Genomic DNA, 23,906 nt, shown 5'->3' with positions numbered 1-23,906 from the left:
AGGCTCTGAACTGGGGGTGCAGGCAAGTGCTGCCATGCCCAGCCTTACCTCAGGGCTGAGGACCCAAACTCAGGTTCTCATGCTTGCAGAGCAAGCCCTTTACCCACCTTGTCCTCTTCCCAGCCTGAAAAATGGTCCTTATGGGGCAAGCAAGACAACTCAGTGAGTGAAGAGCTTGCTTTGCAGGCCTAACGACTCAAGTTCAATTCCCAGAACCCACGCAAGAATGGGAAGAGAGAACCGACTTCACAAGTTTGTCCTGTGACCTCCGTGTACTCTCCATTTCATACCTGTGCCTGCATGTGAAAATTTTACACACACACACATACACACATTATAAAAAGAAAGAAAAAAAGTGCTTTTTAAAAAAAATGTATTTACCTTTATTTTATGTACATTGATGTTTTGCCTGTATGTATGTCTATGTGAGTATGTCAGAACTTGGAGTTACAGACAGTTGTGAGCTGCCATGTGGGTGCTGGGATTTGAACCTGGGTCCTCAGTCAGTGCCCTTAACTGCTGAGCCATCTCTCCAGCCTCCCCCCAAAGATTGTCATACATATTGAATAAGTATTTCCAAATATTTTCAGTGTTCTTCAAAAGTAAAAGAAACTCTCAGATCTAGCTACATTGGCCTCAGCTGTCCCCACGCTCATTCATCCTCAAACCAACCACAATGGCTCAGTGCCACCTTATGCCCCATGTGATGTGACCCCTGTGTGTTTACAGGGACAGCTGTCAGCGAGGCTGGAGGCTGCTGTACATCATGGCTGCCTACCACAGTTGCTCTGAGGTCTTCTATCCATACCTCATTCGCTTCCTCCAACATGTGAGCTGGACTCCAGGTCTGCCCTTCCAAGGTGAGAGGCTGTGAGTGGGGACTCTCACACAGGGACAAGGCATACAGCCATGGACTGGGAAAACCCGAAAGCCTGGCATTGCTGGTGCTGAGGCAGTAACTGAGATACATGACTCTACAAACATTCATAGAGATCTCAAGGGGGTTGGTGCAGTGGCTCCTCTGACCTCATGTGGGTGTGGCCAGGGGAGGCTTCCTGGAGCAGGAATTGCCTGGGGTAGTGTTTGCATGGAAAGAATTTCCAGACACACTTTGCAGGAGTCAAGGTTCAGAAGTGGAAATGTGCAACACGAAGGAGAAATGAAGGAGGTAGAGCAAGAACCCAGAACCCCAAGTAGGGCCCTGCTTCTACTCATGCAGAGTCTTCAGTGCCCTGCAGTTGGTGGCAGAGTCTCAGCTTTACCTTTTCAGTATGAAGGAAGGGACTGCTTCCAACTTCGTTTCCATAGCAACTCTAAGAATGAGCTAAAACGTGGTGATTCTCATCTGTAATCCCAGCACTCAGGACATTGAGGCAGGACAATGAGGACTTCCAGGCCAGCATGGGATACATGGTGTCATTTCTCTTGTTACCATAAAACACCATGAGCAAAAGCAGCTGTGGGGAGAAAAGGGTCTGTTTCATCTTACAGCTTACAGCCAGCCCATCATGAACGGAACTCGGAGGTAGGAACCTGGCGGCAAAAGCTGAAGCAGTTGGAGAAGCAGTGTTTGATGGCTTGCTCTTAGCTTCACTTTCAGCTACCTTTCTTTTTACTTTTCTTTCAAGACAGGGTTTCTTTGTGTAGCCCTGGTTGTCCTGGAACTCACTCTGTAGAACAAGCTGGCCCTGAACTCAGATCTGCCTCTGCCTCTGCCTCTGCCTCTGCCTCTGCCTCTGCCTCTGCCTCTGCCTCTGCCTCTGCCTCTGCCTCTGCCTCTGCCTATGCCTCTGCCTCTGCCTATGCCTCTGCCTCTGCCTCTGCCGCTGCCTTCCTCTACCTTTCTTTAACATCCCAGGGCCACTTGCCCAGGGACACAACCAACTACAGTGGGCCAGGCCTTTCCACACCAATCATTGCTCAAGAGAATGTCCATAGACATGCCAATCTGATGGGGCAGTTCCTCAACTGAGGTTTCCTATTCCTGATGTCTCTAGTTTGTATCAAATTGGCAATAATAATGATAATGATGATGATGAGTTTGTATCAAATTGACAATAATGATGATGATGACGATTGATTGGTGATGATGATGATGATGATGATTACATGCACTAAGACCCTAGTTCCAAATAATGGGTGGCCAGGCCCTCTAATCAGTTATAGTGATGGCAGCCATAGCGAACACAGGGGAGTCCCTCCCCCTGAATCTTCCTCTGATTATTGACCAACAGGGATAACTAAGGAAGTGCTCCCGGGTGGGAGATGACTGCAAAATGTGCCCTGGAATTCCTGACTCCACCTCCTGAGAGAGTGTACCACTTAGCTTAGATGCATGGGATATTGACTGGGGTCTTTGCCCTGTGCTGTTCAGTGAGATGGGGCACTCGGTATGCAGAGCCAGTTGACAGGCCCTGGGCACCATCATGCCATCTATTGAGCCATTTGGGAGTGAGTAGCATAGCCACAGCTAAGGAGCATAGGTTTCTCTAGGTCCACACAAAGCCTAGGGCAAGACAGACTATAACCCCATGAAGTGTGGGTTTGGACCCTGCTTGAGGTCCTAATCTTAGTGAATGACTGCCCCCTGCTGAGTGCACTTTTCTCAGGAAGCAAAATGGGAACGAGACCTATTCCCCAGCTCGTGACTGGGGTGAGAGGAACCTTTTCCTCCATGGCCAACCTTGAGCAAGGCCTCAGCCCTCTGCCTTTGCAGGGATCGCCAAGGCCTGTGAACAGAACCTGCAGAAGACCTTGCGTTTTGGAGGCCGTCTGGAGTTCCCCAGCAATATGGAGCTTCGAGCTATGTTGGTGAGCCTACGGCAGGGCTGGGGGTGATGAGATGAGTGGGAGACATGCGCTCCACCCAGAACCCCTGGCTAGACGAATGTGCACTGCATGGTGTGTGAAGACTGTTCCTGTCAATCGTCACATATGAAGCTTCCTGCACGGACATGCCTCTGGATTTAGGGATCCCCGTGAGGGCGAGAGGGTCCAGGTCTTCATCTTTCTCCTGCTTACCTACCCCAGGCAGGTCGAAGTTCCAAGAGGCAGCTCTTTCTTCTTCCAGGAGGTCTTGAACGCCATCTGAAAATCAAAACATGCACGGTAAGTGAGGTGTCTCAGCAAGCTGGTGCTGAAGGGTTAGGGATACCAGACTCTGGGTCGGCTCGGGTGAGCCGTCAGTGATCCAGCGGCTGCTCTTGCACAGCCCTGTGAGACACAGCTTACAGTTAGTCACTCTTCTAGTACAGTGGGCTCAGCATCTGCAGACTCAACCGTCACACTGGAACAGTACAGATTCTTTTCTTACCTTTCTCTAAACAATATCGTATGACATATGTCCACACAGCATTCTACTATGTTTGGTATTGTCAGGTAAGAGTTGATTGAAAATCTAGGAAAGGGCCAGACAGTGGTAGACAGTGGTGGCACATGCCTTTAATCCAAGCTCTTAGAAGGCAGAGGCAGGTGGATTTCTGAGTTCGAGGCCAGCCTGGTCTACAGAGTGAGTTCCAGGATAACCAGGGCTATACAGAGAAACCCTGTCTCGAGAAACCAAAAATAAAAGAGAAAATCTAGGAAGGATATGTGTGGGTCATATGCAAATAACTATACAAATTTAAGTAATCGACTTGGCCATCTTGGATGTCTTTAGGACATCTTGCAATAGGTTCCTTATAGATACTGAGTATAGAATGGCAAACATACTCCAAGATGTTAAGAATCACACAGAGAATGTGAAAAGACAAATCAGGAACCAGTTCCAAAAGCTATATTCTGTCAGGCAAGATGTTTAGAATCACACAGAGAATGTGAAAAGACAAATCAGGAGCCAGTTCCAAAAGCTATATTCTATCAGGCTGAGCCACAGAGACCTATGCCTCTTCGTTAGTGGTTAAGGCCCAGCTTTATCTCTCTGGCCTTCCCAGGTGGCCCTGGATGTCATAGAGGGACTCTGTACTGAGATGGCCCTGACACGCCCTGAAGCCTTCGATGAGTATGTCATTTTTGTTGTCACCAACCGAGGTGAGTAGCCAGGAGGATGGAACATTCTAGACTCCTTCATGACTCAGCACCACCTTTGGCCATGGGAGCCTCTCTACCCTGCCCTGATGGCCAGGCCAAAGGCCACTTTCTCTGAAGCCCACATTCTCCGTGAGAGAGGACCTCTGTGGTAATGAGTTCTCTCCCAAAGCCTTTCATTTCTCCTACTTTGCTCTGTTCTGGACAAGACTGTCTCCCCTTCCAGATTGGGGTTCGTGGAGGACAGAACCTCTGAATCCCTCTCTGGTCGCTCAGGCCTCTCAGGGCCTCCTCAGTCAGAGAGCTGTTCTCTAGATTCTTACATTTCGTTTCATCCATAAAACCAGACACTTGAAATCCTACATAGGAACATTTACCCCTCAAAGCCCTCACAGGAACCCCTCTAAGGTCTCAGTGGGCCCTTCTCCTAAGGGCCTCTAGGTACACAGGGAACCTCTCACATACCCCAAACCCCTCCCATTTGCAGCATGCCCTCTCTAGGCTAGTCTTGCCTTCCATCAACTGGACTGTAGTCACAGCCATCTCCAGTCATCCTCCATGAGTGCCTCAGCACTTCCTGCCCCAGGTTCAGCCCGGACAGGTGGGCGTGGCACATAGCAGAATGGCTGGAACAGCAGACATGCATTGAGCATATAGTAGGCCTGATTCAAAGTATTTAATGTATAAAGCCTGTGGTTGATCTGTTTGTTTTTGTTTGGGGATATGCTGGGAATCAAACCCAGGGTCTCGTGGAGTGTCACTTGTTCCTTTGAATTGGAGCTGATCCTCCTGTGATCACCAGCACCTCACTGGTGCATTCGCATCCTGTTCTGTAAGTTTGTTCCCCTTAGTAAGGGAGCTGCATCTTTGCTGGCGACACTCCACCTGGCTGTCAGGTTGGTACTGCTCACACCACAGTTTTCCTTCTCCCAGCAATGCCTCTCTCTCCCTGTAGGCCAGCACGTGTGTCCGCTAAGCTGCCGGGCCTACATACTGGATGTGGCCTCAGAAATGGAGCAGGTGGATGGTGGCTACACACTCTGGTTCCGGCGGGTGCTTTGGGATCAGCCACTGAAGTTTGAGAATGAGCTGTATGTGACCATGCACTACAATCAGGTCAGAGGTGTGACCTCTCTGTCGTCTGAGCCCTGTAAAATGGTGATGGCCTGTAGGGAACACACCAAACATGCCATGCCCAGATTTTTGTAGAACTTGTACCAAAACTTTAGCAATTCCACTTAGAAAACAGGACCACATTGTTGGATGTGGTAGCGCATGCCTTTAATCCTAGTACTCAGAAGATAGAGGCAGGCAGATCTCTGTGAGTTAGAGACCATCTTGGTCTATATAACAAGTTCCAGGCTTGGAACCGTATAGGGCTATAGAAGGAGACCTTTTCTCTAACACACATCAGCTTTGTTCTGGGACTGCAGTGTTGAGACTGCAGTGTTGAGACCTACTTCTGCATAGCCTAGTAGTGTGCTACTCAAGGACCAGCAGAAGCTTGATACAAACTGGTCCTGTCCCAGATCTACAGGACCAAAGGCTCTAGATGAAAGTCTGGAGTCTGGTTTGACACACTCTCTGCCTTGGGTCTCAGTTTCGAAAAACATGTATCTAATGTTTACTATATGGTTTATGTTTTGTTTTACACTCTTCCCATGTTTCTATGGAAACTCCCTCATAGTTTCCATCCCTCAGAGCTCTGCTTCCAGATGCATCTATCCTCATTCCTCACAAACCAGAAAAGCAATGCACCATAAACGCCTAAAAGTGGGAAGAACTAGAGTCAGTGCAATGGCCTGACTCCGAGCCCCTGGCCATACTTGCCTGGGTGCGCTGCTGTCTGGCAGCTCCTCATTGCAACTGCTTCCTGCAGGTTCTGCCTGACTACCTGAAGGGCCTCTTTAGCAGTGTGCCAGCCAGCCAGCCCACTGAGCAACAACTACAGCAGGTGTCCAAGCTGGCTTCACTGCAGCACCGCGCCAAGGACCACTTCTACCTGCCCAGCGTGTGAGCACCTGTCTACTTGCCTCAGCTGGGAGGGAGGGCAGGCCACCCATCCCCTCTTATCTCACAGCTGCTGGTCCTAGGCCCCAGTTTCCCCTCTGTACCAATTAGACTGGAAGAGGCTTCCCTGGCTTGGAAGCTCTTTTCCTTTCCTGTAATGCATTGCTATTGCTCAGAACGCATATAGTGATCAATGAAAAATTCAAGACACACATGCCTTGGAGGCCAGAAAATATACACAGCCTTGAGGATTTAGCCACATAAACATTTACTGAGCCAGGTGTGGTGGCTCATGCCTATAATCTCAGCAGTGGAGATGCTAAAACAGAAGAGTCCCTTGATCCCAGGAACTCAAGGCTAGGCTGGGTAGCCCAGTGGGAGCTCCATCTCAGAATACAAATCGAAACGGAGCTTGCCAATTCATTTTACAAGAATAATATAATATAGTAGCTGTTTCGTGTTAATACATGTAGAGTGTGGTGAGAGCCGACCGTGGATCAGGAGTGAGAACTGTCTGACATCTGTGAACCTTTCCCTGGGTGACTCAGCCGAGGTCAGCTTGTCGGCATTTCACTGTGTAGACAAGCCTCTGAGAGGCCTCACAGTTCATGTGAGAGAGGATGAGAGTGAGGGAACGGCGAACATGTTGGTTTCACTGTGAAACTGGATGTGGCCTCAAAGCCCCTGGACCATACTTTGAGAAGCCCTGTGTGAACAAAAGCAAGATTCTCTCTCTCTCTCTCTCTCTCTCTCTCTCTCTCTCTCTCTCTCTCCTCTCTTTCTTTAAAGATTTATTTATTTATTGTGCACTTGTGTTTTGCTTACATGTGTATCTGTGTGAGGGTGACAAGTTCCATGGAACTAGAGTTACAGACAGTTGTGAGCCACCATGTGGGTGCTGGGAATTGAACTCAGGTCCTCTGGAAGAGCAGCCAGTGCTCTTAACCATAGAGCCACCTCTGCAGCCTGCAAGTTACTTATTATCTTTAGTATGTATATTTCATGTCTGTGCTGCTGAGACTGCTCCCCTACACACACACTCCTTTTGCAACAGGGTCTCGTGTCATTTAACCTGCCTAGTATGTAAGTATGTAGCTGGGGATGACATGGAACTGTATCCACCTCCCAAGGGCTAAGATTTCTAGGCTTGAACCAGCACACCCAGCTCACAAGTCACTTGTCACGGGAAGATTGTGAACAGGAAGAAAAGGCCCTGAGAAGTATAACCCAGAGGCTAGGAGATGGCTCGCTCCACAAAGCACTACCACCCTAGGCCAGTGTGAGGGCCTTAGCTAGCACCCCACCAGTGGCCAGCAGAGTGCCAGACACGGTAGCATGTGCCTGGAATCGCAGGGCTCAGAAGGTCAGATGCAAGGCTCCCTGGGGCTGCTGGTCAGGGAGGCCAGCTACTCAGTGCCTCCGGGTTCAGTGAGAGACTTTGTCTGAAAAAAATAATTGAAGCCAAATGTCATTCCCAGCTACTAGGCCAGTGTCCCAGCATTCAGGAGACAGAGGCAAGCAGCTCTCTGTGACGAGAGATTCTGCATATGGCAAAGAGGAGGGTGAGAGCAGGAACCGGGACAGGTGGGACAATGGCCCTGGGGTCTCCGCCCGGTTTCCTGTGTGGCACACCTGGATGTCCTCCCACACCTTTGTGCCTTTCACTGCTTTGCCTTGAGGTCCCCGTTTGGGTGCTAAGACCCCCAGTCTGGAGTCACATCTTCCCCTGCTTACACTACCTCTCACAGTCACTGTATGACCTCTTGGTGACCTCTCAAAGTCTCAGCTCCCTCAGCTGTGAGCAGGGACCCTGTATTTCCTCTCCTTGCTCCCCTACATTTAATAATCCAGGCAAGTATGACAGCAATCTCGGCTTGGTGTCGTGCCTACTTTGCAGTGGGGATGAACAGGCGCCTGGGTTCTCACGAGGCCTCTACCCTCTGCACACAGGCGTGAAGTCCAAGAGTACATCCCAGCCCAGCTCTACCACAGCACAGCCGGCGACACCTGGCTCAACCTGGTTAGCCAACACCGGCAGCAGACTCAGGCACTCAGTCCCCACCAGGCCCGAGCTCAGTTCCTGGGTGAGAGTTGGCTGGGAGGAGGGCTGGAGACGGGAGGGAAGCTGGGCAGAGGGCGCTCGAGGGAGGTTGGAGATACTCCTTTCTTTGTACAAAAGTAGTGTTCGGTGGCAGCCAGAGCTAAAGGTGAAGGAACAAGAAGGCGAGGTACAGGAAGAGGCCGGGAGGGGAGGAAGGGAGGTCGGAGCAGACTGAAGCAGGAAGCAGTGTTTGCAGGCATCCTGGCAGCTCAGGGAAGTGGCTGCCCTGTTGTCCTGGCGCAGGTGTCCTGACCACAGGCTTTCCACACTGCAGGTCTCCTCAGTGCCTTCCCTTTGTTTGGCTCCTCCTTCTTCTTCATCCAGAGCTGCAGCAATGTCTTGGTGCCAGCCCCCTGTATCCTCGCTGTCAACCATAATGGCCTCAACTTCCTCAGCACTAAGACCCACGTGAGTGGCCTCTGCCAGGCCCTGCCCACCTGTCCCCTTCTGTCCTTTGACACTCCACCTACTCTTGGGGACAAAGATGCCTGTTACACATTTACCACCTGCATGGTCTGCAGCCAATCTCTTCCCTTTCAGAGCCTTCCTTTGGAAAGTGGAAACAAAGCAAGTCTGGCCAGAATAGGGTTATATGAAAGGAGACATGTAGGAAAAGACACTGAGAGCACTGAGAGTTTGTATGTCAGGCGGCTGCAGCCACGTACCACAGGCTGGGAGCCCTGTGCAATGCAAGGTGAAATTTCCAAGGTTTCCGAAGCTTTCAAGCTTTGGTTTCTCCTTGGCTATAGACAGTAACTTCTTGTGTCCCCATGTGGCCTCTCTGGACGGCACATCCCTGGTGTCCATGTGTCCAACTTTTCTTATAAGGACACTAGTCATGCTGGAATTGAGCCTAACCTAGTGGCCTCATTTTAACTGACTTACCTTTCTTGGCGGGGGTGTATACATTTGTGGCTCAAGCTGTCCCTCAGTGATTTACCTGACTCAGTTTTCCATCCGTGGGATTACAGACATACACTACAATGTCTACCTTTTATCTCTCTATCTTGTGATACCGAGGATGGAATCCAGGGCCCCCAATACCAGGCAAGCATTCTATCCTTGACCCCTTAACCCCCTTTTTACACTTCCTGCTTCCAAATATAGTCATGTTCCAGGGAGCTAGGGCTTTCTATAGCCATCAAGGAGCTAGACTTGCTACACTTTTCTTAGTTCTCGATCTTAAAACCAAACCTGGTGCCTTTTGTCCCAGCACTCAGGAGGCAGAGGCAGGTGGAACAACTTGAGTTCGAGGTCAGCCTGGTCTACAAATCAAGTTTCAGGGGAAGAGCCAGGGCTACACAGAGAGACCCTGTCTTGAAAAACAAACAAAACAAAGCAACAATAACTGCAAACAAGAAAATTAAATAAAAACAAAACAAACACCAGAAAAACTTGTGTTGTGTTTGGGGACAAGAGGTTTTCTTAGAGGTGAGTCTAGGAGACTCTGGAAGAAGTGGAGTGGAGAAAAGGCAGGTAGGTGCACAGTGGCTGGAGATCCTGGGAGACAACATAAAACAGGCATCTTTGTCCCCAAGAGTAGAAGTGAGCTTTTTCATCCAGGGTGAGGAGTTGACATGATCCTCAGTCTACGTCCCCATTGGTCAGTAGCTGGGGCCGGTACTAACTGTCCATCACTCCTCCTTCCTCTGCATGGGGGCCAGAAATAAGGCTCTCTGATAAGCGATATGGGTGTTTTCAGAATCAGCTTTGATATAAAGGTCAGAGTATCCCAGCCCCCACTACCCTCTGCATCTCAAGCATGAAGCATCAGTATTTGTTGAATCAGTTTGTTTCCTCTGGTAAGGAAGCTGAGATCCAGCGTGGTCAGGTGAGCTCTCCAAGTCACAAAGCCGATGACTGACACAAAGCTGGGCCATCTGACCTGCAGGGGAAGGTTTGGCATGGCAGAGACCACCTCACCCTCACACCTGTTTGCCTCCTCTGTCTGCATCTCCAGGAGCTGATTGTGAAGATTCCCCTGAAGGAGATTCAGTCCACATGGACTCAGCAGCCCACGGCCAACTCCAGCTACCCGTATGTGGAGCTCTCCCTGGGGGATGTGGCAGCCCAGCGGACCATGCAGCTCCAGCTGGAGCAGGTAAGTCTAATCCCACCAGCCAGACCCTGTCATGAGGCTCTGGCGTGCTCATTCTACCTGCTGGCCTCTCCTCCAGCCTCAGCTGCGCCTCAGAAACAAACAGCCCAGCACTGGGGACAGAGCTGTGAGCTATTGTGGAGACCTTCCCAGGAGGCAGTTTAGCAGTGCATTGTGGGAGAAAGGATACAGGTTGTTTGCCCAATAGTGATGTGTTTGGCAGGGTACTAGGAAGATTCACCAGGGAAAGAGAAGTCTCAAATTTGAATGTTAAAATAAAACCCTGGGAGCCAGGTGATGGTGGCACATGTCTTTAATCCCAGCGCTTGGGAGGCAGAAGCAGGAGGATCTCTGTGAATTGTAGGCCAGCCTGGTCTACAGAGCAAGTTTCAGGACATCTAAGGCTACACAGAGAAAACAAAACAAACAAACAACACCCTGGGAGATGGTATATAATAGTTGATAGAGTACTTGCCTAACATATATGAGGTCATAGGTCTGATCTCTAGCACTTCACAAAACTGGTCATGGTAGTACATGGTATGTACCTGAAATCCCAACAACCTCAGAAGGTAGAGACAGGAAGATCCTGAGTTCAAGGTCATCCTCAGCTACCCCGGGCTAGAGATACTGTCTAGAAAAGAAAGAAGAAAAAGGAGGAGGAGTGGGAGGAGGGAAGGGGAAGGAAGACGAAGAAGAAGAAGAGGAAGAGGAGGAGGAGGAAGAGAAGAAGAAGAAGAGGAGGAGGAGGAGGACGAAGAGGAAGAAGAAGAAGAAGAAGAAGAAGAAGAAGAAGAAGAAGAAGAAGAAGAAGAAGAAGAAGAAGAAGAAGAAGAAGAAATAGGAATAGTTGGAGCTTTCTGAGGTCACTAGGGAACAAAGGAGGTCGGTGAGTGGACAGGTTTGCCGCAGGAGGTTTAAGGCAGTTGACCTGGGCTATGGGAACCTGGGATTAGAAGCAAGGTAAGTAATTTTCCTTGTGTCATCTAGTCTAGGAAACTAGACTCTTGGCTAAATTTTGTGTTCCCTAGGTGTCTTCATCACAGTTTCTATTCCTGCACAAAAATCATGACCAAGAAGCAAGTTGGGGAAGGAAGGGTTTATTGAGCTTACACTTCCATGTTGCTGTTCGTCACCAAAGGAAGTCAGGCCTGGAACTCAAGCAGGTCAGGAAGCAGGAACTGATGCAGAGGCCATGGAGGGATGTCTCTTACTGGCTTGCTTCCCCTGCCTTGCTCAGTTTGCTTCTTATAGAACCCAAGACCACCAGCCCAGGAATGGCAGCACCCAAACTGCCATTGATCCCACCCTTGATCACTAATTGAAAAAAATGCCTTACAGCTGGATCTCATGGAGGCACTTCCTCAAGGGAGGCTCCTTCCGGGCTGTGTCAAGTTGACACACAAAACCAGCCAGTACACTAGCATGAGAACAGAAGCAGAGACAGAGTTGAAACAGAGAGGAGGACAGGATCAAAACTGGCCGCATTTTTGCCATTTCTTGCCTGCCACCTCCCCTGTGAGACTGGACCTTCCTCTAGACCAGCTCTGCTGCTGAAATAAGAGTCAGAATCAAGAGCCCTAGACTCCTGGATGGCCCTTCCCCACACCCCTGTGCCCTGCCTACCTCCGCTGGTAACCATGGCTTCTTTCCCTGTAACCTCTCTACCCCCAGGGCTTTCAATGGTGTCCTAGTTAGGGATGCTACTGCTGTGATGAAGCACCAAGCAAGTTGGAAAGGAAGGTTTATTAGGCTGACATTTCCATGTGACAGTCCATCACTGAAGGAAGTTAAGACAGAAACTCAAATAGGGCAGGAATCTGGAGGCAGGAGCTGATACTGGAGGCAGGAGCCGTGGAAGGTTAGGAAGGATACTGCTAACCACCTTGTTAATGACTTGCTCAGCCTGCTATCTTACAGAACCCAGGACTGCCAGCCCAGGGATGGCCCCACCCACAGTGGGCTGAGCCTTCCCCCACGGATCACTTATAAAAAAGTGTCCTACAGAGGACACAGAGAGATGGCTCAGTGATTAAGAGCACTGACTGCTCTGCCAAAGATCCTGAGTTCAATTCCTAGCAACTACATGGTGGCTTACAACCATCTGTAATGGGATCTGATGCCCTCCTCTGGTGTGTCTAAAGACAGCTACAGTGAGTGTACTGTAAATAGATCTTTTTTTTTTTTTTTTTTTTTTTTAAGTATCGGCTGGAGAGATGGCTCAGCGGTTAAGAGCACTGACTGCTCTGCCAAAGATCCTGAGTTCAATTCCTAGCAACCACATGGTGGCTTACAACCATCTGTAATGGGATCTGATGCCCTCCTCTGGTGTGTACAGCTACAGTGAGTGTACTGTAAATAGATCTTTTTTTTTTTTTTTTAAGTATCCTACAGACAGATCTTATGGAGGCATTTTCTCAATTGTGGTTTCCTCCGTTTAGCCAGCACACGGGTCGGTCATTTCCCCCTTTCCTGCTCTGGCCTGAGCCCTAGGCTCCCTCCTTGGCTCCTTGACTCTCTATTGCTCCCTCCCAATCTGTTCTCTCACCACCACTGCAGCCTCCACTCTCTCTTTCCTCCTGTTCAGTCACTCCACCTTCCTTGCCTTACAGCTCCTCTGTGCTGGAGTCCTCTGTCTCCCTGCACCCATCCTTTCTATTGACTATTCTCTCTACCTGAAAGGTTTCTTCTTCCTGATTCCTCACAGGGCTCCCTCCGTCCCTTTATTTGAGCTTCATCATAGAAGCCCCTCTTTGCAAAAGCCTTCCTTGGCTCTCCTCCTAAGGACTGGCCAGCTCTGCCTCCGTGGCTCTCAGCACACTTTGCATATCACTTAGGAATTTGTTTTCCTTTTGCCTGCCTCCCACCTTCAGAACATCAGCAACATCAGCGGCAGGAAGACAGGACCTTAGCTACCTTATTTGTACAACAGCGTATTTGTCAACAGCATAGGGCTTGACACATAGTAGATGTTCAGTGTGTGCTTGTTGGATTGGTAAGTATATGACCGGCTGGGTGGGTGGGTGGGTGAATGGATGGGTAGATGGGTGGATGAGAATCTTCGCAGCGTCTCCAGTTCCTTGCAGTCCCCTCGTTGGGAGAAGCTACTGCCTCTGTCCTGTGTGTGGAAGGATACAGTCATTGACACACAGTCACTGAGCATCTCTCATAGCATGCTTTAACAGATGTGACTAAGTCCCCTGTTGTACTGGCTCTCATTCCAATCTCAAATCTGTAAAAAATCTCCCTATATAACCATGATACATACAGGGAAGGGTGCACAGAAGACTTGATGTATGTAAAGGCAATTGGGGATGGCTCCCAGGAGGGGAGGTGGTTTCCAAATGTGGTAGTGCTGCAGTCCCCGAGCATCCCTGTTTGCCTCTGAGCCTGTTTCCATATCTACTAAGACATGCATAGACAAAGTCTGTGAACAGGCAAATGAGACTCCAAGGGAGCTGTGTCTGTCAGCCTTCCACTACAGTGACTGACACTTGATGTAACTTGAGGGAGAAGAGGTGGACTGTGAGCCAGGATTTTACAGTTTTCCATCATGATCAGCTGACTCCATTGCTTTTAGGCCTGTGGTAAAGCAAAGCCATGATGGCAGAAGGCCATGAAAGGCAGGGAAAGACCGCTGAGCTTCATTCATGGTGACAGGACAGGAGAGCAGTGCAGGTGGAGGGAGCCACACAGGAAAATCCAAGAATGAGATGTCCTTCAAAAGCATGTTTCCAGTGGCCTACTTCCTCCAACCAGGCCGTGCTTCCTAGTTCCCTTTAATGAGTGCCTTTAAATGAGTCCGATGAATTCATCCACTGATGTTAGGGTTTCTACCATCTGACCTCCTTCCAGTGATGAGACCCTACTGGCTGAGACTCATCCTTTGACCAGTGAGACGTTGGGGAAGACACTTCCTGTTGAGATCATAACAAGAGGAATCCACACAGGCCCCATAGCTGGGATGGCCCCAGGTGTCACCTTTCACTTCAGCAAAGAATAGCTCAGAATGTGGCTCCCAAGTTTCAGACCCTAACTCTGTGAAGTGTAAGGTCACCCAGGAATAGGCTAGCATAGTGCTCTTAGGGTTACTCTTAGAAACTCTTAGGGTTACTCATTAAACTCTTAGGACAGGCCTGGCACAGTATATGGCCAGGAAATGCCTCTACTATTGTTGAGTTAGGCACAATCACTCAGGAAGTGCCCCAGGACTCAGTCTTGAGCTTGGTTAGAGAACCACATACAGATGAAGTTCTACAGTTCCAGTCCGGGAGGGGGCACTGTAGCCACCCCTTCAAAATGGCAGGTACTGTGGGTGACTGATGGCAGTATATAATTAGAATTTCACCATTTGTTGATAGACTAATTTGGGAGGGTCTATGTTGGGATGGAATCCAATGTCTCATATTATTGCCAAGCATTGTCCAGTGAGTCACAATCCCCACACGACAGACTTTTTTTTTTAATTAATCTATTTTATGTGCATAGGTCTCACTGGTCAAAGGCTTTGCCTATGTGAATGCCTATGAACCATGTGAGTACCTAGTGCCACTGGAGGTGAGAAGACAGCGTTGGATCCCCTGGAACTAAAGCTGCCATGTGACAGTTGCGAGCTGCCATGTGGGTGCTGGGAATCGAACCCCGGTTCCCTGGAAAAGCAATAAGCCTTCCTAACTGATGAACTATTCTGGCCCCAGACTGTTTTTCAAATCTAAAGGATTTACATGTAATAAAATCTTGGGCTTGGCAGTGATGGTGGTGTACACCTTTAATCCCGTCACTTGGGAGGCAGAGGCAGACAGATCTCTAAGTTTGAGGTGAGCCTGGTCTACAAAGCAAGTTCCAGTATAGCTGGGGCTGTTATATAGAGAAACACTGTCTCTAAAAAACCAGAGACAGACAGAAGCAGAGGCAGAAATGGGGTATTGGGGGAAGAGAGAGACAGACAGACAGATAGACAATTTTGTATTTTGTGTCCCCTATCTGCAGGGTCTGGAGCTGTGTCGCGTGGTGGCTGTGCATGTAGAGTCCATGCTCAGTGCCCGGGAGGAACGGCTCACGCTGCCCCCCAGCGAGATCACCCTCTTGTGACATGGTCCACCTTTTCACTGCTTCCTGCCAGAAGATTTGCTCCATGGCCTGAGGGTAGTTGCTCAGCCTCTCTGGACCAGTGACCCTAAACAAGGGCCAGAACCTTAGAGGAGACCAAAGGGGACAGGAGGAAAAACTCAAGAACCCAAGAGGACCTATCTGGAGCTGGGATGGAGTCATAGATGCAGACAAGGGTTACTTAGCAGAAGTGCTTTTTAAAAGCTGGACCACTGGGCCTCCAGACGACAGAACCTGCCTTGATGACTGCCCTTGACAGGGAAGCCCACACCAGTCGTCTAGATGTTTTGGCGCCTGCCTCTGGTTTCTTAGGGCTTGGTACTCAGATCTGCTGCAGCCTCACACTCCAGCCTTCTACATGTCCTTGCCAGGTGCCCTCAGCCTGGACCTATGACCCTTATTTATTTCTTTACAGATAAGAAGTATTTCTGGACTGTCTGCCATGCAGCTGCTCAGTGGCTGGAGAGCAGGCCTGAGGCAGGAGGCAGAGATACAGATGTACCAGACTCACGCTCTGAACAGCATCTCCAGCAGACACGTCTGTTCTTAGCCCTCCCTAAGGACCCTTCACCCCTACTCTACAATCTTTGGGTAACCCACTCTCAGCTTCTGTCAGAGGATGGACCATCCAAGGCACAAAAGTGGGCAGTAGAGAGAAAAGTTCTGTCTTGGGGATGAGGCTACGGAGCCTGAGAAAGCTCCCCAGAGATTGGTACATTATGGTTGGTTTTTGAAGAATGAGTAAGTTTGCTAAGAATAGATGGAAATAGAGGGTTAGGATAGACATTCTAGAGGATAACATAGTTTCCTGCTGGATTTGCAGATGGTGAGTCTAGCCTAAAAAGATAACTAATGCACAATAGGCCCTTGAAAAATACTAGCCATATAAACAAGAGGAAAAAATACTAGGTATGATATATTGGGGCCTGACTCTAGTGTACACCTGACTCTAGTGTACTCCCTACTCAAGAAACTGAGTCAGAATTACTTCAAATTCAAAACCAATTCAGGCTACATAACAGACCCTGTCTGAGGGGTTGTGCTGGAGAGATAACTCAACAGTTACAAACATTGGCTGGGCTGGGCGTGGTGGCGCACGCCTGTAATCCCAGCACTCTAGGAGGCAGAGGCAGGAGGATTTCTGAGTTCAAGGCCAGCATGGTCTACAGAGTGAGTTCCAGGACAGCCAGGACCACACAGAGAAACCCTGTCTCGAAAAAAACCAAATCAAAAAAAAAAAAAAAAAAAAAAAGAACATTGGCTGGGGAGCTGGAGAGATGGCTTAGCAGTTAAAGAACACTTACTGCTCTTCCAAAGGTCCTGAGTTCAAATCCCAGCAACTACATGGTGGCTCACAACCATCTCATACTGAGATTTTACACCCTCTTCTGTGGTGTCTGAAGATAGCTAGAGTGTACTTGCATATAATAAATAAATAAATCTTTAAAAACAAAAAGGAACATTGGCTGGGGGCGGGGGGGGGGGGGGGGGGGAAGAACATTGGCTGCTCTTCCAGGGACCTAGATTCAATTCCCAGCACCCACATAACAGCTCACAAGTATTTGTAGCCCCAGTTCCATGAGATATGTTGGCACATGTGTGATACAGACATGTGCAGGCAAATACCCATATCCATAAAAAAATAAAATAAAAACAAAATGAATGAATGTGGATGGTAAGTGCTAGTGCTGGTGCTGGTGCTGGTGCTGTGGACTAGTAGAAGATGCTGGGGCTTGGGAACTGAGGCTAGCCTGCAAGGGCAGCCATGACATTAGAGTCTGAGACTCATTCAGCTGGCAGTACCTTGCCAGGCCTTGGAGCTACTATACTGGGTAACTATGGACCAGGCCCAAGCCCAGGGGTAGGACCAGCCAGGTGATAAGGACAGGTCCCAGCATCACCAGCCTAAGATGATGTTACTAGCAGCAGGTGACCCTGATATTAGAAAGGCTGTTGAGGATGGCTTAGCCCCAGCTTCTTAGGAATTCACAGGAATCCATCCCAAGGACCAGGTAGAACATTCTAGTAGTAGTAGATCTGCTACCCTTACAACCAGGGGACAAGAGGCAGGGAGACCATAGGGAAGGCTATCTTTGACCTAGAGCCCATAAAACTCCGGCATGACCTCAGGGGATGGTGAACTGAAAGCTTGAGGGAGATGTTGGAGGTCTGAATAGCAGGACTCTACTGCGTGATGAGTCAGGATGTTGCGGAGGCTCAAGGAAGAACTTTGATGTGCTTACCTCAAGGCTCTCACTTCATGCTACTCCCTGAGGCTGGCTTTCTGTAGAGACAGGCACCAAGGGCAGGAAGAAGAAATGACATAATCATGTAGGCTGTGTCTCTGGGGCTCATTTAGGGTTCCTTAGCCCTGGTGCCTCTTGTATTAATTAATTCTGTTGTTACTGTGAAAAGCATCTTAAGGAAGGTTATTTTACCCATAGTTCCAGGGTACAATCAGTTACAGCAGCCCAGGAGTCATGGCAGCCAAGGCTCCAGCAGCCTGGGTCCATTTTACCCACAATTTGGAAACAGAGGAAGATGGATGCCAGTCATGGAAAGCTTGGCCAGTGGACTGTGAGGTGCTTGGCAATTAGAATGCCCACAGGAGATGTACTCGAATGTGCTCAGTTTATTCACACAGACATTCCTTACAATGCCACGCTGTTATAATTATGGCAATCTCGAGCAGCATGGTGTTGCATGCCTTTGATCCCAGCACTTGGGAGACAGAGGCAGGCAGATCTCTGTGAGTTCAAGGCCAGTCTGGCTTGCAAAGAGAGTTTTCCAAGACAGCCAGAGCTACACAGAGAAACACCTGTCTTGAAAAAGCAAAAATAAGTAAATAAGTAGACAGACAGATAAATAATTATAATATCTCACGTAAACAGACATCTAACAGGGAACGTGGGCAGAAAATGTTTCAGGCTTCCTCTAGGGTGGTAGTTCTCAACCTTCCTAATACCACAACCCTTTAAGAGTTTCTTATGTTGTGGTGACCCCCAACCATAAATTTATTTTCGTTGCTACTTCCTAATTAATTTTGCTATGTCATGGATCCTAATGTAAAGCTGGATGTGGTGGCATATGCCTTTAATCCCAGCACTCAGGAGGCAGAGGCAGTCCAAGGCCTGGAAGTTCAAGGCCTGCCTAGTCTACACAGGTAGCTCCAGGATAGTCAGAACTGTAGAGTGAGACCCTGTCTCAAAAAAATCAAAAACCAAACAACCAAAAACAAAACAAAACATAATATAAATAGCTGTGCTTCCTGATGGTCTTAAACGACCTTTGTGAGAGGGTCACTGAACCCCAAGGGTAGAGACCCACAGGCTGAGAACCACTGCTCTAGGGCATCCTCTCCAGTGAGGATGCTGGAGAGGCAAGCTTGATCTCCATCCACTTTGAGATCTTTCTGCTGTGGCAGAGCAGGAGGATGGCACTGTTGGAAATTCCAGATGATCCCAGAGAGTACTGGCTAGCTCTGACATGTGGGCACGTCTAAATCTAGCAATGGTGCCAGTTCCTGAAGCCAGAGGCACATAGTGGCCAGTTTCAAAATCCCCTTGCCAATGGGAACCAGTGCAGAGGCTTCAGACTACAGCAGTGCAATCCTGAGAGCCAACTCTGAAGTTCACACCAAGATAAATATAAAGGCATATTATGGGTGTACCCAGGACTGGTTATGGTAGCACATTTAGGGTTAGGCAGAGCTCTGTGAGTTCATGTCAGCCTGGTCTACATACTGAGTTCCAGGAGAGCCAGGAAAATAAAGAACCTGTGTAGTGGCTATTCCTGGTTGTCAACTTGACTATATCTGGAATGAACTACAGTCTAGAATTGGAAGGCTCACCTATGATCCTAATTTGGAGGCTCAGAGATATAAGTTTCTGGATCTTGGCATGGAGACCTTGAAGCATAGTGACTAAGACAAGGATATCTCCCAAGTTCAAGATCATTTGGGATTAAAGGCATGGATGCACACGCCTTTAATATGGGCCACACCCTCTGCTGGAGACCCACAAGCCAATAATCTGGGCCACACCCTCTGTTGGAGACCTACAGCCTTTAATCTGGGCTACACCCTCTGCTGGAGATATATAAGGACATTGGAAGAAGGAAGACTCTCTCTCACTCTTCCTTGCCTGCTTGCTTTGTGGGACTGAGAAACTGCTAGATCCTTGGACTTCCATCCACAGCTGCTGCTGATCATTGTTGGGGAGTTGGACTATAGACTGTAAGTCATTGACAAATTCCCTAACTATATAAAGACTATCCATATGTTCTGTGACTCTAGAGAACCCAAACTAATACAACCTGCCTCAAAAAACAAGGCAGAAGGACTAGAGAGATGGCTCAGTAGATTTGTTCTCCCAGAGGTCCTGAGTTCAATTCTCAGCAACTACATGGTAGCTCACAACCATCTGTTATAGAATCTGATGCCCTCTTCTGGTGTGTGTGAAGACAGAAACAGTGTTCTCGTATAAATAAAATCAATCTTTAAAAGAAAGAGAGAGAGAGACAGAGAGAGACAGAGAGAGACAGAGAGAAGACAGAAAAGGAGACATCTAGATTTGAACTGGGGACCCCTTAGAACATAGTCAAATACTATCCCAATACTATAGCTGACTTTAGTTTTGTGCTATCAGGGTCACAGTTTAGGTTTGGCTCATTAACCTATCAGTGCCATTGGTTCAGTGACCCATCTTGCAAGTATTACATTATTCCAAGTAACAAAACAGTTTTACACAAAATGGTTTCACTTATCATCCTAAAATAAGCTGGTGCTTAGCTTTTCTTTAGTCTAGAACTCTAGCCTTCTGGAATGGTACTGCCCACATTCAAGGTGGTCCTTCCAACCTCAATCAACCTAATTTAGATAACACTCTCCATGCCAGAGGCTTGTCTTTTAGGTGGTCTTAGATCTATAGAGTTAGCAATGTGAACCATCATGTGGGGCTCAGCCTGGGCCTGAAACAGCAAAATAGGATCCTAGTGAGGAGGCTGTGACCATCTCTGCTCAAAGCCTTGTACGATACAGGGAGTGGTCTGCTGGCTCTGAGGCTTGGGGTGGGTAAAGAATCAAACACAAAAGTGAAGCTGCACTGGGTCTCCAGGGAGTCTGAGTGATGGACAAGGTGATGGGGCCTGGGGCCCATGTTGGACCTGCCATGGGCAGAGTTGTATGGGTATGTATGAGCAGGCCCTTTCCACCGCTTACACTGGGGATCATGGCATGTGCGAGAAGGTGGATATACAGGCAGACAGCTGCACCTGCTCCTTTAAGGCAGCACCATAGCCCCTGAAGGTGGCTGGCAAGTGGGCAGCATTGGACAAAGTCTGCTAGTTGTAGTCTGGCCCTAAGAGAGACTCATAGCCAGAAGGGGAAAAAATCTTGGTAGCTTTAAATACTACTTAGCTTTTGAACAACCTGACTCAAATAAACCAGCAGCTTTTCAAATAATAAAATTATATATATCCAAACTTTGTAGCCTGGCTCTTGCTGGTTACAGAACACCTGATAGATGACACTGAGAAAGGATGCTTACACAGCTTTTAAAAAATATTAACAGGTCTTTTTTTAAGATTTAATTATTCATTCATTCATCCATTCATTCATTTATTTTATATGAGTACACTGTAGCTGTCTTCAGACACACTAGACGAGGGCATCAGATCTCTTAACCGCCGAGCCATCCAACTCCCACTTGGAGTGCAAAGGCAGACGGATCCCTGGGAGTTCAGGGTGAGCCTGGTCTACAAACTGAGTTCCAGGACAGCCAGGGCTACTCAGAGAAACCCTCTGAAAAAAAAAAAAAAAAAACTATGTGGGGAAAAAAAAAGCCACATTTCCCATTCTGGGCCCTTGTTCCTGATTATACCTCTTTTACATTTAACTTCTGTGATCAACAATAAATGGCTCACGACATAAACATTCCTTAACATCCACAGTGAGCTTTTCTCTTCGCTTTTCCTCCGCCATCGTGCACGGCACCCCTGGCAGCTTCTCACCATGTCTTCTCACAAGACTTTCAGAATCAAGCGATTCCTGGCCAAGAAACAAAAGCAAAACCATCCTATTCCTCCATGGATCTGGATGAAAACTGGTAACAAAATCAGGTACAACTCTAAGAGAAGACACTGGAGGAGAACGAAGCTGGGTCTGTAAGGAGTCACACCATGGCAAGACTGAGCGTTTATACTGAATTGTGGTCATCGATCAGTCCTACCAGATGGAGTTCAACATTTTTAACCTAGAGATTTGCTTGTGTCTTAAATTAGGGTGTTTGTCCAGTAATAAAATTTAGAACCTTCCAAAAAAAAAAAAATCCACAGTGAAAGTCTATGGTAGAATGAGCCTACAGATGTCTCCAACAACAATTAGAGAAAAGGGAGGGAGGATTCTCTACCCACCCAATTCTCTGAATAAGAACTTATGCTGCAGAGGACCTCACTTCCCAGGATGGCGCTGGTGCACATGACAGAGAATAACACCTACAGTGCTACAGAAAGATGTCTTGACATGAAAATAGCTTGGCCCATCCCTGGACCTAATGTGGGGGGCAGAGGTATGCTTGTATCTTTCCTAAAGGTGCAGAACAAAAACTTTGGATCCAATGAGGAACCTGATTTTGGGGATAAGGGGGCTTGGGATTGGGACATACCCAGTGACCATATTTCTGAGTTGTCAGGGAAATATTACAGGACTTACATCACCAGGCCACTGGTTTGGTGAAATTCAACCAAACTTGTTTAATATTAATGACTTCTTTCATCTTGAGGGGTACTGCTCTACCTACCTGGAGTCACACAAGATTCATTCAACTATTTGGGGTGGGCTACAGACCTTCAATTTAGACAGGATTTAGAATGTTATATGGATTACTATCAACACATATGGGTGATAATAACTCCTTAAAATGAGAATAGATATAGTTGGGAATCGGAATTCACCTCCTGAGTGTTTGGACCCACAAGAATGATAACAAGGATATGGTCCAATTAATTATGTCAGCACATCCTAAAAATACAAAAGGCTTATGATCAGACTGTCTTACCTGCTGACAGGGCAAAAAAAATCCATGGTAATCCCACCTGACCTTTACTGTCCATGTGTCTGTGTGTTTGTCTTTTCTTCATTCTCTCAATACCCTTACCCAGGGTTCTGGGACTGGGCACAGGCTGGTGTGGTAAGGCTCAGGACAGAGAAGTTCCAGCCTAATGTGGGACAACAGAGGAGGGATATCCGGGCAGCGTGGAAGTCTAAGGAAATTAACCCATGAAGGCTTGGTGCTCAGGTAAACAGCACATCATGATCCAGGACACTGAAATAACCAATATGGCCTCTTTGCTGCCTCCCTCCCCTTGTGGAAAAGGGGCTGGGCTTGCCCTAGTTTCAGGTTGACATACACCTCTAGCTCTCTCCTGCTTAGGCTCAGCAGTCTTTTAAGGGAATCGTATCTGAGTGGTTGAAGGCCTGAGAGGACTGTATTTAAACTCTACTTGTTTGCTTATTAGTTGTGTGGTTGCTTGCCCTCTGAGTCTTTGCTTGGACAGTGCAGTCTAAGTGTTCATTAACACATCCAGCAGAGGATAAAAATCAATGTTACGGAAGGACACACGTTGTTGTGTATGTGTACTTGTATGTGCAAGTATGAGAACAGGTATTTGTGTATCTGAGGTTGAGGTCAAGTCTCTTCCTTGACGATTTTTCCATGTTAATGTTGTGATACAGGGTCTTTTGCTGAACTTGAAATTCACCAATTCACTAGGCTAGCTGGCCAATAAACTGCAGTAATCTGGCTGTGTCCATAAACCTTCCACCAGCACCCACTGGCCCTACTGCCAGGGCTACAGGCATGAACTTCCAGCTTTACATGGGTGCTGGGGGCTAACTTCTACTCTTCATGTTTCTGTGCTGGGTACTTTACAGCATCTCTTCAGCCCTACATGCTCTTAAAGGAGCTCGGGAGAAGTTTCGATTGGTAAACCTGAGTTCAGCCCCCAGAATCCAGTTGTTTTGTTTTTTTTTTTTAAGTGGACAACTGTAATCCTGCAACTGGGGAAGCAGAAACAGGATTCCCAGACCAGCCTAACCTACTTAGCAAGCTCCAGGAAGACCCTGCCTCAAAAATATGATGGGCAACACTCCAGTAATAATACCTGAGGTTGGCCGGGCAGTGGTGGCGCACACCTGTAATCCCAGCACTTGGGAGGCAGAGGCAGGTGGATTTCTGAGTTCGAGGCCAGCCTGGTCTACAGAGTGAGTTCCAGGGCAGCCAGGGCTACACAAAGAAACCCTGTCTCAAAAAAAAAACAAAATCTAAAAATCCATAAAAACAACAACAACAACAACAACAACAACAAAACCCCCTGAGGTTGGCCTTGAATATGCATGCCACAATGTACCTGCACACATATGCACTGCACACACGTGAACACACATACATAAAGGTAAGTTTAAGAGGCAAAGGTAAGTTTAAAGGCAGGAAGATCTGTTCAAAGACATCCTCTGCTATATAACTCAAAAATCAAAAAATCAGGGAAGGGCAGAAAAGGGCTGGG

General features: G+C 48.0%; 2 protein-coding genes across 2 annotated transcripts in view; both read left to right on the top strand.

The window, feature by feature from the left end:
• Myo15a (myosin XVA) overlaps nucleotides 1-15,845 on the top strand; it is a 54,691-nt gene extending 38,846 nt beyond the window's left edge. The window contains exons 56-65 of the mRNA XM_052195553.1: nucleotides 730-860; nucleotides 2,717-2,811; nucleotides 3,031-3,108; nucleotides 3,933-4,029; nucleotides 4,982-5,142; nucleotides 5,906-6,039; nucleotides 7,987-8,120; nucleotides 8,412-8,545; nucleotides 10,098-10,238; nucleotides 15,225-15,845. Of these exons, the coding sequence (XP_052051513.1) occupies nucleotides 730-860; nucleotides 2,717-2,811; nucleotides 3,031-3,108; nucleotides 3,933-4,029; nucleotides 4,982-5,142; nucleotides 5,906-6,039; nucleotides 7,987-8,120; nucleotides 8,412-8,545; nucleotides 10,098-10,238; nucleotides 15,225-15,326 (1,207 nt within the window). The 3' untranslated portion in view covers nucleotides 15,327-15,845. The remainder of the gene's footprint in view (nucleotides 1-729; nucleotides 861-2,716; nucleotides 2,812-3,030; nucleotides 3,109-3,932; nucleotides 4,030-4,981; nucleotides 5,143-5,905; nucleotides 6,040-7,986; nucleotides 8,121-8,411; nucleotides 8,546-10,097; nucleotides 10,239-15,224) is intronic.
• A 5,480-nt stretch (nucleotides 15,846-21,325) lies between these two features.
• On the top strand, nucleotides 21,326-21,670 carry LOC127694182 (60S ribosomal protein L39-like). Its single transcript, XM_052195640.1, has one exon. It carries the CDS (start codon nucleotides 21,355-21,357, stop codon nucleotides 21,508-21,510), a length of 156 nt encoding a protein of 51 aa, XP_052051600.1. The 5' UTR covers nucleotides 21,326-21,354; the 3' UTR covers nucleotides 21,511-21,670.
• The last annotated feature ends 2,236 nt before the right edge of the window (nucleotides 21,671-23,906 follow it).

This window comes from Apodemus sylvaticus, chromosome 10, assembly GCF_947179515.1.
Source record: "Apodemus sylvaticus chromosome 10, mApoSyl1.1, whole genome shotgun sequence".
In the NCBI taxonomy this organism is placed as follows: Eukaryota; Metazoa; Chordata; class Mammalia; order Rodentia; family Muridae; genus Apodemus; species Apodemus sylvaticus.
This window is presented reverse-complemented; position numbering and strand designations above follow the sequence as displayed.

Coding starts and splice junctions, on each gene's coding strand:
- LOC127694182 (XM_052195640.1), top strand. CDS start 21,355: ATGTCTTCTCACAAGACTTTCAGAATCAAGCGATTCCTGGCCAAGAAA.